Source organism: Melozone crissalis, unplaced genomic scaffold, assembly GCF_028551555.1.
Source record: "Melozone crissalis strain CALT ecotype California unplaced genomic scaffold, PUWL_Pcris_2 ptg000026l_1, whole genome shotgun sequence".
Lineage (NCBI taxonomy): Eukaryota > Metazoa > Chordata > Aves > Passeriformes > Passerellidae > Melozone > Melozone crissalis.
Window position 1 is genome coordinate 9,906,544 of NW_026535804.1, and position 19,306 is coordinate 9,925,849.

Consider the following 19,306-nt stretch of genomic DNA (forward strand, 5'->3'; position numbering starts at 1 on the left):
CCTTACTGCATGCAATGTTAACTTGGCATATTCTGCAAGTTGTATTAGTTAAGTTTCACTCTTTTAAACAGTGAATGTCACATTCTGATAATGGTACCATTTTGTAGCTAATACTGCATAGACTTCAAGCTTGAATGCATTTTAAGAATAATCTTTCCTTAGTAGTGATGTTATGAAAACCCCTTGAGTAGGTACTTCCACGTGTATTTCATTGGTACTGCATACAAGCAGGTGAACAATTTTTCTGCGATTTTCACGTGGACATTTCATTTCCTGCTCCTGTCATTCCTGTGCAATAAGAGCTGTGGTGTGGCTGCCTTCAGTCTTCAGTTACTTTTTGTCTCCTGTGTGATTCTTCTGTAAACAGGCACATGTTTTGGTGCCTGCCTTGTCTGTTGGTCCCTGCCTTCATTTCTTTGGGTACTGCTTCTTAATGTTCAGAGAGTTGGATTTATGGTGCATTTACCCAAAAACAGTAAAACTACTTTGAATGTAATAGTTGCTTGTATAAAGACCAAGACTTGGTTTACAGTACCAAGTGTAATCAACATAGCTCTGCCAGCAAAATCCCTGATGTAATGCAGCCATGAAAACAGGCTTTTGCTTTAGTTAATCCTTTCTTGGAAGGAGATTGCAGAGGCCTTTATGATTACAGAGAAGCGTATCTTGTGGAGCTGTTGCAGGACCCTAGTGATGTAATTACATAGGCACAAGCTTTGTTTTTCAGTTGTTGCCTAACTCTGCCACGGCAGATCTTGCATTAAAATTCACACCTGCAAGTGCATTTCGACCAGCCTTGAAATTGCAATATAATGCAAATGTTGAATACAAAGGATTAGGCTACAAGAAAATTTCAGACACAGGTGGGAAAATAGGTTTAACAGAAAGCATGCCAGAATTTATTGCATCTAGGATTCTGTAGAAGGTTCTCAGTTATTTTATGCATGGTCTCAATATTATAATAAGCAGCTGATCTTTAGGGCAAAATGGATAGAGACTGGCATGAAAGAACCTTGAAAAAGCTTGGGTTAGATTTTTAGAAGTCTTTGTATAACTACCATACAGCCATTAGAATAGCCTTCTGCCATTGGCAAAGTTGCTTTAAATAAAATACTACTTAGCTGGCATAGTGGGCTGAAAATTTCTTCTGAAACCTCTGGATTACTTTTTTTTTCCCCCACAGATGATATTTTAGGTGCTGATAATAAATTTGAGGCTGGGCTGTTTATCTAATAACAGTGGATAACTATTCCTCGCTCTGTGCATGCATGGGACAATGTAAACAAGCTTCTAGAAACACATTCAGCTGCATCTGCCTTCTGTGGTTTCTGCCAGGATTTTAGTCTGAGGAGCTCTTGAGCAGTACTGACACAGAACTGTTTAACTTACTGTCTTAAAACGTGGATGAAATTGAATGGCACAGATAACCTGCAGTTACTTTATAGGAATCAAATCATTCTGGATACAAAATGAGAACAAAACCACCAAGATTACTTCAGTTTTATGAACAGCAAGAAGGTCGTTATGACCTTCATTTAAATTGAGACTGATAAACCATCCATGAGCTGGGGCCACAATTTAAAATGGTAACTGATGACACTTCTTAGTAAATGTCTTAATAATTGTACTGGTCTAGTTTCTACATGAACACCAAGACAAGGGTGAACATTTTCAGTGGCTGGTGGAATCTTTTACTCAACTTTCCATGAACTAGTACAACAAATACGATCAGTTACGGGAGAAATGCCCCAAGACAACTGATGTTCCATTGATCAAGACACAAAGCAAAACAAGCTGTCCAATTCAGAAATCACTACCAGCAACAAAAAATATTGTTTGGACCTAACAAAAGAGGTGCTATAGCAGTCATTTTCTTTTGTTTGCTTGATCAGTGGAATTTTGTTAATTTTTAATGCATGTCTTTCACTTAATTGGGTCATGTTTTTTCTAAAATTCAAATTTTTCTTCTTCCTATAGCCCTGCCATAGGACAGGCTGAGGCAGAGTCTCAGTGTTGCCCTGTTCAGTCTGAGGCAAGTGGGATTTATTTTATTCATTCTGGGGGCTTTCACAGCTTTATGGCTGTTGGATATTTATGTCCCCAAACTTGCAGCAAGTTTGGTGAAGGCCCCTAAATTTATTTTAATTTAGGTTTTTTATTCTCTTTTGGTAGATGGGCTCTATATTAATATTTCTCTTTTTATTATCACTGTGTTTTTAAGAGTCTTAAGGGGGGGGAACCTGTTTTAAGATGTGTGGGTACCTTTTCTCTTAATGGAATGCATTTCCTTCAAGGCTGCTCAGGTGGTCCTTAAGACTCCCCATCCCCATCTTCCCTGCATTGCCTTTGTGCTGTATTTGGTTTTGGGTTTGGTAGTGTTCATTTTGTGTAGTCTCTGAATTAGTGGCATGTAAATACCAATTATTAATGTTTTCTCTTCTGAGGATGTGTATCTATTGAAAAGCTTAAAATAGATTTGAACTAGTAAGTTAATTGCTACAAAAATTTGTAGCCCAAATTACAGAATACAGTTTCTTTGAAGAAGGTTAAGGTGTTAATACTGCTGTGTTTGTGAGCTGCACCTCAACAAATATTAATGTAGAGCCCTGTGAAGAAATAGAGATCAGATCCTCGTTGGTAACACAGAGTAGAAGAGTGAGAAATCAAAGCTGCAGATTTTTCAGCTTGCCAGGTTCAGGGAGAACCTTTTCCTCAGTCTCTCTTTCCTCAGTTCAGGGAGAACTTCTTCCTCCATCTCAAATATGTCAAATTTGAAAATGTTTTGACTCTTGCAACAATAGTAAGAGTTGAAAAACTTTCTTTTAAACCTTGTGAGATTCTGTTGCATATTCAGAATTACCTTTATTTGATGTTCCTTCTTTCACGCAGTGCCTAGCAGAGATTTCTACCCTTAGTGAAGAAAAAGGTGCTGATTCTGTTGCAGATCCATTGTTTGTGAATGCTTCAGGTTGCTTAAGGAAACTTTCAGAACAGCTGGTTTTGTAGAATACCAGCAGTGAAATAGTAAATAAACAAATGTGGGAGTCTGGTTTGACTTTTTTTTTTTAAGTTTTTGAGATATTTTTCAAGTTTGTGGTGAGGCTTTTTTATGAACATAGTTATTTATTTCTTCAAGATTTTGTTTAATACTGACCCCTAATGGGATTTCAAGTAATTTTAATTCAAGGATAGAGTTGTAATTCACTTAGAGTGGATTGCACATTGCTGTTATATCCTTCTTTGTTTGTACTCTGCCCTTTGCATTTTTCCTGTAGAAGCTCCCCCCAAATCCTTGTCTGACTGGAAAATTTACATGTCCATGTTAACTGTTTCAGAATGGTTATTGAGCATGGTCTTGCTTTGCTAATTCTCATTGTGGTGCTCCCTCTGATAACAGTGAAGATGAGAACAACTGTTCAAGATAAACTACTGCAACTAGTACTTCTTTCACTTGCTTCATTTATAGGACCATTTGGCTTAGTTATTTTTTCCCTAGAATGCCTAAGGAAACTGTTTAACTCAAAATAATACATTGTGGGGCTTTGTACTTCTTGCTTAAAGTATCTGAATCTCTTAGAGTCTTAAAATAAAAAATAGGCAATTTTGAAATGCCTCTTTATTTTGAGGGATGAAGTGTGTTCTTAGTTATATTCCAGTATTTCAGCTCTCATTGCAGCAGTTTGTGTTTCACAAAGTTGGACATCTTGCTGTTAGTGAAATTTCTTTACAAAGGTAACAGTATTTCAGTGATGTGACTTTTATAGATATTAACAAAATGAGGTCTTGGAATTCAGGTTTTTTTAAGCTTAAGTAGGAGCACATAACTTTTTTTAAGGAGCAGGGGTTACTGATGCTCTGCTAAATTGGGTAAATTTGCACCTGATCTATTAAACAAGAAAAGTAACTTGGAAATGTGGTAAATAAAGTACATACCACACATGGAGAATTTAAAAAATCTGTATGCTTGCAATCAAAATAATCAGATGAGGGAAACATCATCTGGTAGTGGCAGTGACTGGGTTCTGTAAGAATGCAGCTGCCTGTGACTGCTCTTCTGTCATGGTTGGGCTAAGTTGGAAGGAGTTCAGAGGAAAGAAGAGTTTTGGGACAGCCATTTAAGGGATCAAGAGAAATCAAAGTGTTTGTAAAGTGTAATGTATATAAAAGTTCTTTCTGAAGTTCTGAAAAACACTTGGGGAGAGGTTTCTGGCACACTGTAAGCAGCAACTTAGTGCAGTCTTGATTGCCAGAGCACAGATTGCCAGTAAGGCTCTGTTGAAGGAAATGCAGTTTTACTGCACTCTTGGGAAGGTGTGGCTGAGGGGCTGAGCCCTGGAGCCTGCTGCTCTGGCCGCCAGACATATCCTGTCCTGAACCTCAGGATCCAGGGGGTTATTCTCAAGCCATTTGTTCCTGGCATCCTGCTGAGTCAGTTTTGACTGTCCCTGGTATGAATAATTGTCAGGCTTGGTACTTAAATACCTGGACACTGTGAATAATGAGGCCCTTGTACCTTCTGAACAAGTAGGGCCAGCCAGCAGCACTGCAGTTTTAATGGCAGTGAATTTGACTTCTGCAGAAATACTGTCTTGAACTTACTTATCTTAAGGTTTTTCTTTCTTGATGATATAAAGAAGTTAAAAAGTTTTGAGGAAATAGTAGAATTTTAATGCCAATATCATCTTAACTGAAAGCAAAGAAGCACATGGCATTGAGAGCCTGAAAGCTTTGTAAAAAATTCTCTTGTTAGCAGTTAAAGCGTGTCTCTGACAGCTAGCTGCCTTATACAAGGTTCAAGCTTCTGACATCTTAAACTTTTTTTCACTTAAATTTTGTCTTAAATCTCTACCATATTCAGAAAGGGGGCATGGGTTGTAGAATTTCAGCTTCTCCTGCTCTTAGTAGCCACTATGTAGAATTGCTTTTTGCTAACAGTAATTTTAATTACCTGAAATGAATGCAGTACAACCAAAAGCAACTATTTCACCATTTTCCAACTTAGGAAGTTATGTAATGCTTTGAGACAAAGATGTCATGAAGAGCTTTTTTCTTTTCTCTTATTTTCACTTAGTTACTTGCACTGAATTCTCTAGCTTCTTTCTCATAAATTTAAGTGGGAAAAAATACATTTTTCTCTTTCGCTTGTAAAGTCCAGAGTAAGAAAACACGCTTTAGGACTTTAATGAAGGAACCTGGTGATGTAAGTATTGTAATTTCCTTTGTTTTTAGTAGGCAGCTGGTGACCTTGTTAAAATTTTGGGTTATGTATGAAAAATCACAAGGGCAAACTGAAAGTAGTTTTATAGTTGCCTTTACTTCACATGCTTTTCTTAAGCAACAAATTGCAGTAATTGAAGTTTGGCAGCTTTTTTTTTTTTTAATAAAAAGCTAAATTATGGGTAAAACACCTTGGTTTAATACAATTTGTGTTTCTGTTAACTAGCAGCAGAATTTCAGCATTTGCTACTTACTGGTAGAGAAGAAAAATTCCACAGAACTGCCAGTACAGGTTAGTTTAATCTGTAAGTACCTGATGTTCCTATTTGAAATAATTTGTTCAAATGATACCACTTAAATACCTGAGGGGAATTCTGATCTCTGAAATGCAATTGTTACCTACTACTGATTCCAGTAGTGAGTGAACAGGGTAGACTTTTTTTGGAATATCTGTAATGGATTTAACTATGCTTGTGGACAGGTAAAAATATCTGCAAGCACCTTTAAGGAAAATTTAATACAGAATCTTGACAAGCAGCCTTTGATGTTACTGAAGAATGAAAATCTGAAGTAAAAATCATGTGGTAACATGCCAGTTATTACTGAGGCTGTTTTTTACCAGCAAACCTGCAGGGTCCTGTGTTTGTTGTGTTGGGGATTAAGCATTTCTGTTTCTAAGAGTCCATATCAGTTTGTAATCTTTCAGTTTTCTTTAGCTATTGCTAATTACCCTTTCTTACCCACAGATTTTTACTTTGTTAGGCTGGTAATCCAGGAGCTTGTTCTTCTGTGCTTTTTAAATTACTTTTGTTGGTTCATTTCAGCACTTCAGAGGCTGCCTACAAACATGGTTTTGTCCAGCTGTTTTATCTTACATCAGAGTTACTGCTCTGCCTCTATTTTAATTCTGGCCTATTCCATCTTCCCAGAAATTCTGGTATTTTATTTCTATTGTGTAGAATGTTTTATACCTTAAAATAGGAAAGATTCTTTGTGAATGAACAAAAGATGCAGCTTTCTCTGGAATGGCTGCACACATTTATTTCTATTTAGACTTTGTATATTTCATCTCTGCATATCAGTAGAAGAGATGAAAACCTTTTCTGTGCTGTAAGCATGAAGCAGAGATCCACAGCTGGATGGGCTGTAAGACTGTGCTTTAATTCACTTTTGAGGCCATGATGTCCCACTCTGAATTTGAGGGGCTTTTGTCATCACTGGTGGGTAATTACTTAGCACTGGGAAGGTCACAGTTATGTGGTAGCTGAACAGACACTTGAGTTTTGCCAGCTCATCTGAAGAGTCTAGAGTGGGTTTATGAGTGACTTGCCACTTCCAGCAGAATTCTTGGTTTAGGGTTCCAAAATCTTAAACAGTGCTGCAGAATTCATCATAAAAGCATGCACGGTTTCAAGGCAATTGTAGCTTCCCACGTTTTAGAATCGTTACTCTTGCAGCCCATTGCCTGTTATCTTCTCTACATCAGTTCTTGGTAATTTACACTAAATTGCTTTATCTTCAAAATGAGCTGCAGGCAAATTTCTGACTAATGTTGCATAGGTTTTTCTTCCTAGAAGGGGGAAAAGGGGAGTCATTAATTATATACAATATACATTAATATTTACAAATTAGCTTTATCTCTCTTTGCTTAATCTTAATTGCAGGTATGCAGGAATAAAAAGGATACATGTTGTGAGGTTAACCCTGTTAACAGAGTGTGTCTGTATTTCTTACACCACCTGTGGTTGACCCTAGTTGATGCTGGCATTAATGCAATGCTCAGTACTAAGTTGGAGTGAGTAAATGCTGTTGGCTGCTCAATTACCTTGTCAAGTCCTGGTTTTGGCAGTGGCTGCATGCAGACCTGCACTACTTGTACACTGGTCTGGCAGTCAGTGGGGATAACTAAAGGGCAGAATGTGTTCCATAGTGTCTTAACAAAAAAAAAGTGCATTTCTCCAGGACAGATCGTAGTAGAACTCTGGTAGAAAGACATCTCTTTGTGACTCTTTAAATGGCAGTTACTTATGGTACTTTTTGGGAGAATAAAGTTTATTTTCTTTTGAGATAGGACCAAAACAAGACTGGAAATCTGAACTTTGATTACCAGGTAAACAGTGTTAAATTGTAGCTCAACTTCTGACACACCATTAGAGCAGCTGTCCCTTGTGAAGCGGTTCAGCAGTCTTCCCTCACAGTTGTGGTACTTGGGACAGTATGTCACAGTTGTGTATTTGGGACAGGTTGTCATTTCCCACTTTTTCCTTCCACTCTTTGCTGACTCCCAGTTGCCCTTTTTGAGTTTCTGGTCACCATGCAGCAAACACAAAATGAGCAAACTCCAAGCTGGTTTTAGTACCTTCATAAAGGACCTTGAAGCACCTGAGTGAACAGTGTCCCCTCTCGGTAGCAGTATGGCCACAGAAGTTAGTGTCTTGTGAAGGGCTTTTTTCTGTAACTTAACTGATACTGCTTTTGTGTTAAGTGGGATGAAAGGGCTGGGATTACTGATCTTTTTCAAAAGACAGGTGGTGGCAAAATACTGGTGTGGAATTTAATTCAAGAAAGTGAGAGACTGGTAAGTATGTGCATCACTTTAATGCATGCAAATAATAGTAACAATAACAAGCTTAATTTTATAGCATTCACTTTACAAAGAAGATTAAAAGAAAATGTGGAGCTGACATGATTTGCATCCACTGGGAACCCTCTCTTGAACTATTCTTGAGGAATGGGTCATTGCACACACAGCCATCTGCAATGTGTGACATTTTGTAACAGTGTCTGATTAAACAAAAGTGAACCACTGTTTGTGTGTATTTTTCTTTTCTCCTCTTGAATACCTATTTAAATTATTATTGCAACAGATGTTATGGTGAGAATAACTTGGTACCAGCTTTTTGATTCTCTGTAAGCTGCAGAGACTCATTTGTGTGAGTTCTGATTTAAAGTGGACACAAACAAGTGAATCCTAACTTCTTGACCTGTAACTTCCTTTTGCTGTTGATCCACTGTCCTGCTGCTAAGCAGACTGTAAAAAGCTATTGAAGTTAGAAGAATATAAAGTAAAAATTTCTAACAGTGTTTTCATAAAAGTTGGTGGCATGGGCATGCTGGGAGGTGCTCTGTTCTAAATCCTTTTTGAGCAGAGAGATGAGGTAGCTTGGGAAATGGCACCTCCTGTGTATGGGGTGAGAATGGATTACTGTGCTAGGCTGGTTGGGCTTTTTTAGCTACCACTGTTCACTCATGGGTTAGTTTCTGAGAGCTGGTAAAGGGAAGATAAATAGATATTTTTATGCTATGGCATGGACCAGTTGAAGGCATTTTGCATTGGCAGTGTGTGACAAGGAGGAGGGGCAGTAGAGGACCCTTCAAGGGAACACTGCTGCTGTGCAGAAGTTCTAATGGACATTTGTCCTCTGGCCCTTCCAGCTCCAGGAAATCTGAGAGGCATTTGGGAGCTGCTTTGTGCTAAGAGCCAGTTGTGGTTGCCTGGCAGGTTAACACCCTCCCAGTGCGACCATGACTGGTAGGAAATAGAAAGGGTGGGTCTGTCCTTGTCACACTGTGAGCCTCAGCTGGTTGTTCTTGCAGTGTGGGACCCCAAGAGTTAATATGTGAGTTTACACTTTTTCTCTAAAACTTCTTTTGGTCTTGTTGTTGTTTTAGGGGTGTTTTGTTTTGCTTTGTTTTGTTTGTTTTGTTGTTGCTGTTGTTTTCTGTGGGGCTGGGGGGATAAAGAGTTTAAATCTAAACTTTTAATTTCTTAAAAGGTGAAAGTAGGCATATATGAGGAGCATGAGCCCTGTTTATACCTCAAAGACTCAAGCTTGTGCAGTACTGTGAGCTGCAGGGCAAAGCACTGCTGTCTGCAGGATCCAGTTGGGTGTGGGCAGGCAGTAAGCAAATAATTACAAGACAGACCCTTCTGGCCAAGCTGGCTGTAATTTTTCATCAGGGTAACAGTTCCTTTTCAAAAACAAAGTCTGTGTTTCTGCCACAGTATTTGAGCAGGTTGTGTATGTGGTGAGCAGTCAATGCTTTGCTTTTCAGTAAGTTTCTGCTCTGGGTTGAAGCCATCCTAATGCCCCAGGCTAGACTTGGGGAAGCTGCCTTTGCCCAGTTACCTTCTCAAACGTAATCCTGTCCCTGCATCAGGGCTGGGGAGCAGAGGGGGATTTCTCTGCCCCCTCCAGCTCTCTTCCTTCTGGCAATTGTTTCTCCTTCCTGAGGCCAGAATGTGAAGGCTTGGATTAGACAATAATCTTCCATCTTCTTCCTTCTAAATTCACCATGGCTTGCAGTTCATTCTGTAGTTTTTGGCTCTGCCCAGATTCTTGCTGCAGTTGGAAAAGCAAATCATACCTAGCTACTGTTGAAAATACATCCTCAGGTAGGGTAATCAAGCTCACATAGAAATGGTAGTACTTCATAAAAGATATTTATTCGATTAAAACAAGTTATATGACGGGGTTTTGGCAATTTTAGTCACAATATCTTATATCAAACAATGGGAAACTACAAGAACACACATTTTTGTTATTAGCAGAATGTGGCATCATGGTTGCAGACAGAGCACTGAACACCTCCTTTGCATTTTTCAAATCATGGATGTATGCTCTAGACAAATTTCAGTTCTGTATTCTGTGGTATTCTTTGGCTGATAATGCAAAATAATTTCACCAAGTGCAGGAATTGTTTGACTATGTACACATAACAGTGCTTACAACTGATCTTTTATGCCACCCATGACTCTGCTCACATATCTCCCATCCTAGCCCAGATATAGATATTGCCTAGTAAGGTAGTATTTACACAGAGAAGCAATGTAGAATCATGCAGAATTTGGGGCCTGTTTTTTATCAGTCTGATTGTGAAGTCAGCTTTAACACTGCTTCCATACTGATACTGGCTTTGCAGTCAGTAGGTATTTCATACATGGCACATGTCAACATGGTATGTGGTCTGAGTTCATTTTTCTGTCGCTAATTCAGGAAGAAAAATTTAGTTAAACTGTGGGGGGGGATAGAATGTAAGAAAATAGTGCAGAAGGTAACCTCACCCCTGAGGAGTTGCAGCTGTACTGATCACCAAAAGGAACAGGCCTGCCCTTAATAGGCCACAGCTGTGTCCAGTAAGAAGAGTGCTACAAAAGAGTGGCTTAGCCAATTGAGGAGAGACCTGCAGTTTGTTGGCTGTACTGTGAAGAAGGAGTCAGTGCTGTGAGGAGCTGCCCTGGAGAAATCAACAAGAAGGTATGGAACTTCTGCAATAAGATGACAACAGCACTGGACAAATTCTTTTACTGATCAAGACTACGCAGAGATTAACTTGAAGTGCTAGTCTGTGGGGTAAGAAAAACCAGATCAATTGTTGTCTTTGGGTCTTTGGTTTGAAATCTTGCTTTCTGTAACTCCAGAACAATCAATAGCTTGGCTCTAAGTTCACTCTATTAATAGTTTAAATTTTTTTGAGTTATTTGGTCACTATTATGGTTGTTAATTCTAATGTTGCCTGGTGGTTACCCAGAACAGTCCACTTTTAGTTTTAAATGTGAGACTGGACCCTTCCAGTGCTGTACCCTCTAAGAGCACAGTGCATACAGTACTGTACTACATACCTTAGGTTCTTTTGATGGCTGGATCATTTTCAACCTCAATATTGAAAGCAACAAGACCATTAAATGAAAAGCCTAAATAAAAGGTCACATTTTCACTTCCAGCAGGCACTGATTCACGATGGAGTGGCAAGATCTGGAGTTCCTTCCCGTGACCTCGTATAAATAAATTTCTGTCCTTGGACCAGCCAGAAACTCTTTTGAGATTGTCACGAATTTTGGGAACATTCCATACAGTTCCATGTAGCCACTTCATTCTCCTCTCATCTAAGGACCCCACCATCAATTTGTCAATTTTAGTTTTGTCCACTATCTTACTTAAGCCATAACCCTTTCCCAGAAAAAAATGGGTGTAGATTCTTTTCTTTCTGGTAGGAACATCTTTCACTTTGATGTCATATAAGCGTTTCAAGGTTTGAAGAGCTGAAGTTAAAATTTCATCATTAATGGGATTAGGCTCTTTGTCTAATGCCTCATCTGGCCAGTACAGCAAGGTGAGCAAAAAATAGGCACTTGCTGGAAATTGTCTCTTTCCTTTGAAGAATCTTAGACTGAGCTCACGCAGAGTTGGCAGTGGAAGGAGTTTGGCTGATCCTGGTGCTAAGCAGGCTAATGTGATGTGGCACAAAATGAAATTGATCAAATCATTGTCCTCCAACCTGTTCCTCAGTGGGTTTTCTGGATAGAAACTAAGGATCCTTTCTAGCTTTTCAGCTGACCTGTTCTCTTTCTTATCTGTTAAGAAAGACAGGATATTGGTGACATTTCCTCCACCACTCCCGTAAATACTCATTTGTCTCATGAGCTGAGTGTCAGGACCACTGTTGCTGTCATCTAGAAGTGATGCTGAGATGAAGAATTTAGCGTATACAGCTGCTTGCTTTCTCAGCCATTTTCTGGGATTATGAATCTGTTCTTCCTTATCATCATTTTCATCATCCTTCTCCTGGTTTTTATCTGTTTGGAAGTAACTTAGTTCTTCTGAAATCCATTCCAGAGCATTGTACAGGTTCTGGCGCAAGCCTTTCAAGCGGGAATGAAGCCTTCCCCATGGTTTCTTTATGTCTTCAGGAATGTAATCTGTGGTGAGATATTTCACAAGCTCAGTATGTTCCCTCTCTGGACCTCTGTGGAATACAGGCAGTGTGGACAAAAATCGAAGAAGGCGACAGCCTACTTCTACTTCTCCAAAATAGCCAGCGTTGTTCATACTTTCACGTTCTTCCTTTGCTGCCTGTTGTGCAGCCCTGAAGCATTTCATAGCTTCAAGAGCAAGCAGTATCTTCTCAGTGATCCTTTCAGGAGTATCTTCCTCTGTCATTTTATCCACAGTGAAACTAAACCATCTCCTGTAGACTTGACCTTCTGTATCCAAAATAAAAGAATCAGTTGGCAAATGTGATTTTGCAACCTTTGCCCAGTATTTAGCATCTTCAAATTTCTCATTGCTGTAATTTAGTCTGGCAAGCTGTTGGGCAAAAAAAGGATCTTTTCCAAGGAGCTCATACGCAGCTTTTAAAACAGCAATGGCTTTTTCACAGTCTTCAGTTTCACAGACTTGTTCAATGAATGGGGAGAAGAGAGTGTCAGTATTGTCCCCCCTGCTTCTTTTATCACGTCGAATAAACAGATGTCTGATAAACTTTCTGAATTCTTCTCGTCCAAATCTGTTTTCAAAGAGTGTCTTTTCCTGAAGAAGATTTGTTGCAATTTGACTTAGTGATTGATTCCCTGAAAGTTGATGCAGAATTTCTTTTGCAACCAGGCAGTGTATTATCCGAATAGTTGAAATATAAGTGGTGCTTTCCCTTAGCTCAATGAAAATCATTCTTGCTTGTTCACTCAAGTGATGCTTGAAATCGTACGCTCTTGCTGTACTCTCTGTATATGCCCCCAGGCCCAGAAAAGCCTCGCAGTGTGACAGGGAAAGGTATGAGTTTGGTACATAGCAGTTGAGCAGAGCGATGTAACGCATCAAGCAGGTGTCACGAGAGGAAGGGTCGATGCCTTGCAGGATGTGCTCTACCATGTCTGACACATATGTTTTACTGAACTCCTTACACATCAGCACAAATGTAAGTATGAATTCTGGTTTATCATATTTCTGCTGCAGATTTTCAAGTTTGGTGTTAAACTGCTCTTTCTCTAAATCTGTCAGTTTGTGAGTGACAGCAACTGTGTCCAGTGGCGAAGCCTTGCAATGCCTTTCAGGGTCATTGTATCGTCTGCAGCATATGAGGATGAAGTAAGGCCTGGAGGTATTCATTTTCCTGGCTGCTGCAGCCTCTATTAACTCACTCTGTAGGTCCTCCAAGTACTCATCATCATAATCTTCAATCAGGAGCAGCACAGGAAAGCAGTGAATGATTTCCTTTTCTTCATAATCTCTAAGGGCGAGCACATGGTTACAAACAGTTAAGGGTGGATAGGAGGTCTTGATAACAGCACATCTAAAACGCTTTCTGTTTTTCCATAGAACTTGCCGTGCTATTGTGCTTCCTCCGCTCCCAGGATGGTGAAATATCTTTAGTTTAGCCACAGAATAATTGTGTCCACCTCCTCGTAAAATGCCATCCAGCAGTTTGCTTGCCTCTGCACATGCATTACGTTCAATGATGTCCCCACAGTGTTTATTATCAGCAAGCCACAAGTTTTCCCACGTGATTTTTCTCCCACGGTAAAAATCTTGTTCTATTTCTTGTTTTTGTTTTTCAGTCCAAAGATTTAATTTGATATCATCACATTGATCAGTACAAAGGATTTCTAGGGAACACAATTTCTCTTCTTCCCGCAAGGGAAGTGTACACAGGCCTCCAGTGGAAGCTGGCAGGTGTCTGGGTTGGGCTGTAGAAGGCAGCATTGACTGGATGGTGGCATCTACGTGACTGAGCTTCATACCCACAACACTGCGTTGTTCCAGGGTCTCAATGCTGCAGGATTCCTGAGCTAGATTAGCCCACTTCCTGTAATTGTCTCTGGACTCTGCAATGCAGATGATGTACTCCATGCCATTCATCTCTGTATAGAATTCCTGAAAAGTGTCCACAAGTGGTTTCTGCACTGGTGACAGCAATAGAAAAAGCACAATGAAAGAGCCCTCTGGCAGAATTTCCTCGCAGATACATGTAATTACTTTCTTCAGGTATTTCTTTTTTGTTCTAATCCATGTATTTTCGTCACAAGCTTTCTCGTCCCCAAGGAAGTCACTGCGCCCATTGCAGAATATCCAGCTGGTCTGATCAAACAGCTTCTGCGAGGGAGAATTATCAGTCTTAATTTCTTTGAAAAAATCCTGTAAGAAATAAGAACTTGTTTCATGGTGCTCTTTGTATTTGCTGTACAGCCCTGACACATTAGAATGTTCATCAAAGTCAAAGACACAGAAAATGTTCAAGTGCATTAAAAAGTCGATGTGGTTCAGATTATCCTGTTCACATCTGTTTGTGACAAGGATGTACCGTAGGGAATCATCCATGTAGCTTTTGCCATCATTTAATAGAATTGATAACTTTCTTCCTAAATCTTGAGGTATTTCTGTAGGTACTTGTGTGCTGGAGAGCTCAGCTCTTTGTCTTTGAGCATCCCTGTCTGGCATGGCTTGAATGAAAGCAGTGAGTTTGCTGCGCTGCACAGGCTCAGACTTCGCTCCCAGTCGCTGGTAGAGAGCTGGTTCTTTGGTCAGGATCACTTTCTGACTGCTTTCGTTGTATTTTGGCAAATAAACTTCAAAGCAATTGTTCTTTACCAAGCTGAATGTTGGTTCAATGTCAACCTCCACTACAAATCTTTGTTCTTGAGAGTCTTTTGAAATCACTTCAACAAACACAGGTGGATGAATACATTTCCTTGCAATTTCTTGTAAATTACTGCAAAAGCACTTTTCTATATTATAATCCAGAGCATCAACAAAGTCTTCTCGTTTTTTGACCTTTATGCCGACGATCTGTCCGTGTTTCCAGCCCTTGTTCTCAACACTGTCCATGACACCAAAATGGATGGTGCCATTTGTTCGAATGTTCATGCAGGCCGAAGCAAATCGTATCACTTCAGAGGCAAATTTTGATTGCAGCTGTTGTTTGTTCAGTTCTGCAGCAGTGTCACAGGATTTGTATTCATGGCAAGGAATGATTAAATCACTGACTCCTGATTCTGGAGGAAGAACCGTGTCCTTCACGTATTTGAAGTCGGTGTCCTGACTTCTAAATGGCCGATAGTTTCTGACCTCTAAAACTTCAGCAGCACTTGGAAGCTGGGATTTCTTGCTGCTTTTTGGCTTCTTGCCAGAAGTAGGAGCTGTGGTCTCACTGCTGGTGGTACCCACAGCACCAGAGCTGCCTTCACTCGCCGTGCCCTGAGCAGGGGCATTGCTGGCTCTGGCTGGGGCTGTTTGTGCATCCCTTCTGTCGTGTGTTTTGCTGCTGGAGTCCTCAGCTTGCTGTGCGTTGTCCTGCAGCTGCAAAAGTTCATTTCTCTTGTGGATTAAGATCTGGATTTGGCCTTTCTTCATTCCTATGTCTTTGAGGAAAGACTCATCCAGTTCCATTAATGCTGGACCTGTCACTTCTTCTGCATGGAGTTTATCTACATACTCCTTCTTGATTCCGGTAGATTCCAGCCAGCATTTGACGTGGTTCTCAACCCATTCTCTCACAGGTAACGTTTTGTAATCTAGACATTAAAATCATGTATTACTAATACAAACTAATGTTTGTTTGGCCACACTGAATGTTCAATTCTTTTCTTTCTACCAGTCACAGTGAGAGAGCAGGTCTTAAATATGTCACTTCTGATGATAAAGTATCCATAACCTTAATCAGAAGCAGTTCTAAATGGTGCAAGACCAGTAAATCAGCAAAGCAGGAAACTAGGAAGGAAACTTGGAAATGATCCTCAAAGGGACTTGAGGAAATAAAATATTTTTTGCAGGGCATAATAAGGTTTATGGGAATTGACAGGGCTGGATTCCCTAAACTGGACAGGTTTGGGTAGATCATTTACCACTTGAGTCTGATTATTTTATCCTAAATAACGATAGCATCAATGTACACCCTAAGATGATAGGAGTACTGATTAGTTCCCCACTAGAGAGAAATCCTTCAAATGCAGATATTAAAGCAAATTGCTACATACAAAGTAGAAATTATCTGAAAGCAATACATACCCATTGTCTTTGGTGAAGGAAATCCTGCTGTTAATGAACAAAATCCTAGAAGGGGGAAAAAGTAAGTCTTCAGATTTACAGTTCACCCTCCTGTGATAGTTCAAGCCAACTTTGGTGTTCTGTTTTCCCAACTTCCTCCCCAACTTTTTGCCCAAGGTAATTTCTGTACCTCTAAAGGCCTGTTCTTGCCAGCTGTGCTGCTGCTGTGTGCCTGTGTGAAGGCAGCTGCTCCTGCCTCTGACACACGTGGTGGATGTGACAGAAGCAGGGGGTTGCTGTAGAGGTTTGTGCTGACAGCTGAGCCCAACAATTCCTTCTGTTACATCCTGGAGAAAAGGAGGTCCCTCACCACTGTATCCCCTGGTTCTATCTCTTAACTTTTTATTGCTTTATCTCATTTTCCCTGCCTTTAGTTCCTTCACACTTGCTTTTTCCTCTGCTCTTTTTTCATGGGTACACTTCTCCCCTGCTTCTTCTCTTTTCCCACATCTGTTCTGCTGCTTACCAAAATTTCCAAGAAGCAGTTTGACTCACTGCCCAACCCAACAGAAGGTTTTCTGTTTAGTGGGGTGTCCTGCCCTGAGTTGTGCCATCCTTCCTGTGCCCAGCCTCCATTCCAGGGGTTCAGAGATGGGTGGCAGCACGGACAGCCTGTTCTGTACTGCAGGAGGAATGGGTTTGTTATGAATGAAGTTCTATATGTGTGATCTAATAAACAACAAAATTGAATTTAGCAGCAATTTTAACTGAGCAGCAATTTTATATAAATGAATACAGTCAAGTATATTAAATATAATCAAGCACATACAGAAATTTGGCAGTGATTAATTAAGTATGATTAAAGTTTGTATAAAGCATAAGCAAAACTGACCAGGGTATGGGGAGGGTTTCTCACTGTGCCTCACGTATGAAACAAAGGAATCCAAACCCAACTTATCTACTGCATGCTAGTACATATTCATCAGTATTTTCCTGTAAATCTCCTCCTATTTTCAAATATTGAAATCTATGTCACTATACTGCACAGCTCATGCTCCATTTGTTGTTAAGGGGTCTCCTGGCTCTGGTCTTTTCAGAGAAAGGCTCGCTGTCTTCCTTGCTGTCCCCTGAATAACCTTACAGGTTGCACATGGACATTAAGCTTTGTGTTATGTAAGTAAATATTATGTTCCAAATAAGTATTATCATTTCATAGATAAAACCACTACTATAGATTCTGTATCTGAAATTGTCCCAACTTTGCCCATCCCACGGCCAGTTCTGCTTTGGGAATCGTCCCAGCTTTTTTTGCCCAAGGCCAATTCTGTTTTGGGATCTTGTTTATTTCAGTACTACAGCCTATATCCTGTTTTTCACAAATAACATGTGCAAAGGGACACATTTGCTTTGTAACACTAATCACATATACTTTTCCTTTTTATTTTATAACAATTATTTTCTAAAATAGTGATGTAGTTACAATTTTGTGGCAGGAATCATATCCGTTAATCACAGGTTAAATACCCTGCTCAGTGTGACATTCACAGTCAGCAGTAACCACAGCCTGGTCACTGGGGCACAGAGAAAGGTGCACTGTGCTGGTGCTGCTGTTGCTTCTCTTACTGTAGTGGGGAGACTCAGCCCTGTGCTTCAGCCAGCTCCACCCCTGCAGCTCGTGGTGCTAAAACAGTGTCAAAGGAGCTGTCCAGCTGGTCGAGGTCTCCACAATAGCTGCAGGTGTAATGGTGGTGACTGGGGAAAGGAGAAAACCTTGGCAGGAGGTGGGTTCAGCAGAAGGGAGTGGTCCGGGAGAGCAGGGTATGCAGGAGAAAGCCAACAAGTGCACATTAACCCTTTCTGCATCGGTCAGCCCTGTGCAAGCCTTGGCTGAGGCACAAACATGGCTGGAGCTCTGGTGTGAGCAGGAGGCTCTGAGAGGGGAGCCTGTTACGGGACTGCCCCGATGTGCTGTAGCTGTAAGGCATCCCTCAGAGTCAGTGTAACCAGGCTGGTTATGAAAATGGTGGGAGACGGATTTCCACTGACACTTGGTGCAGCCTTCCCCGATAAAGGCGGCTAAAAATGTCCCTGAAATAGTGATCTTTCAGCGCCTTTGGCCACCTCCCAGGGCTGGGCTTGTACTGTGGAATCCCGTCCCGCCCTTGTCTCTCTGCCCCAGCCCGCGGTGACAGCTGACGTCAGGAAAGCGCTTCCGAACAGAGAGCCTTGGCTGGGAATCGAAACTGGAACGGAGACTGAGCAGAGCTGGGCGAGGCTGGGCAGCACGGCTGGAGGGGCCCGCGGGTCCCTGATCCCTCCTGGATCTAGGAGCACTCGGGGTTCGTGCTCCAGGGGCTCTGGGGAGCACTCGGGGTTCGTGCTCCAGGGGCTCTGGGGAGCACTCGGGGTTCGTGCTCCAGGGGCTCTGGGAGCACTCGGGGTTCGTGCTCCAGGGGCTCTGGGAGCACTCGGGGTTCGTGCTCCAGGGGCTCTGGGAGCACTCGGGGTTCGTGCTCCAGGGGCTCTGGGGAGCACTCGGGGTTTGTGCTCCAGGGGCTCTGGGAGCACTCGGGGTTCGTGCTCCAGGGGCTCTGGGGAGCACTCGGGGTTTGTGCTCCAGGGGCTCTGGGGAGCACTCGGGGTTCGTGCTCCAGGGGCTCTGGGAGCACTCGGGGTTCGTGCTCCAGGGGCTCTGGGGAGCACTCGGGGTTTGTGCTGCAGGGGCTCGGGGTACCCCGGGCTGCACGGGGGGGAACGGAGGGGGTGCGGGCAGAGCTGTCTGATCCCCGCTGCCGCCTCTCCGAGCTGCTCCCAGCCCCGTGGGGTGGCCGGGGCACAGAGCTGGCTGGGCGGCAGTGGAGGCACAGGCTCACTTTTGGTTAAACCCGGTCCCAGCACAGCAACCCGCCCTGCTGAGAATGAGCAGCGCTCGGAGAGCTTACCTTGCAGAGCCGAGCGTCCCCAGCGCGGTCTGCCCGCAGGGAAAGGTTTCCAGAGGAGGAAGGGAGGGAGGGAAGGTGCCCCAAGACCTCTGGTGCCAGGCTCGGCACGGGCAGCAGTCTGAGCACTGTGGGTGTTCTGCAGCTCCCGCGCGTCTCTTGCAAATTATTCCGGAAATAAAAAGAGGAAACTGCTTTAGACAAATATTCGTGGTTCAAGTCTCCACCCACTTCACAGCAGTGCTGCTGCTGATTGGTGCTGCTGATACAAATCCAATCGCTTCAGCCTCACCAAAAAAAGGTGTCAGAGGTATATGTCCAAAAATATAATGTGGAATATATTTCTTCTTTGTTTTGTATTTTAAACTTTCAGATCCGTCTCACTGCCCT

General features: G+C 41.7%; 1 protein-coding gene across 1 annotated transcript; it reads right to left on the bottom strand.

Moving 5' to 3' along the window:
- Positions 1–10,047: 10,047 nt before the first annotated feature.
- On the bottom strand, positions 10,048–19,076 carry LOC128938658 (sterile alpha motif domain-containing protein 9-like). Its single transcript, XM_054278991.1, has 4 exons — positions 18,920–19,076; positions 16,504–16,659; positions 15,999–16,043; positions 10,048–15,505 (listed from the first exon to the last, which is right to left on the bottom strand). Exons 3-4 carry the CDS (start codon positions 16,000–16,002, stop codon positions 10,842–10,844), a joined length of 4,668 nt encoding a protein of 1,555 aa, XP_054134966.1. The 5' UTR covers positions 16,003–16,043; positions 16,504–16,659; positions 18,920–19,076; the 3' UTR covers positions 10,048–10,841.
- Between the last annotated feature and the right edge of the window lie 230 nt (positions 19,077–19,306).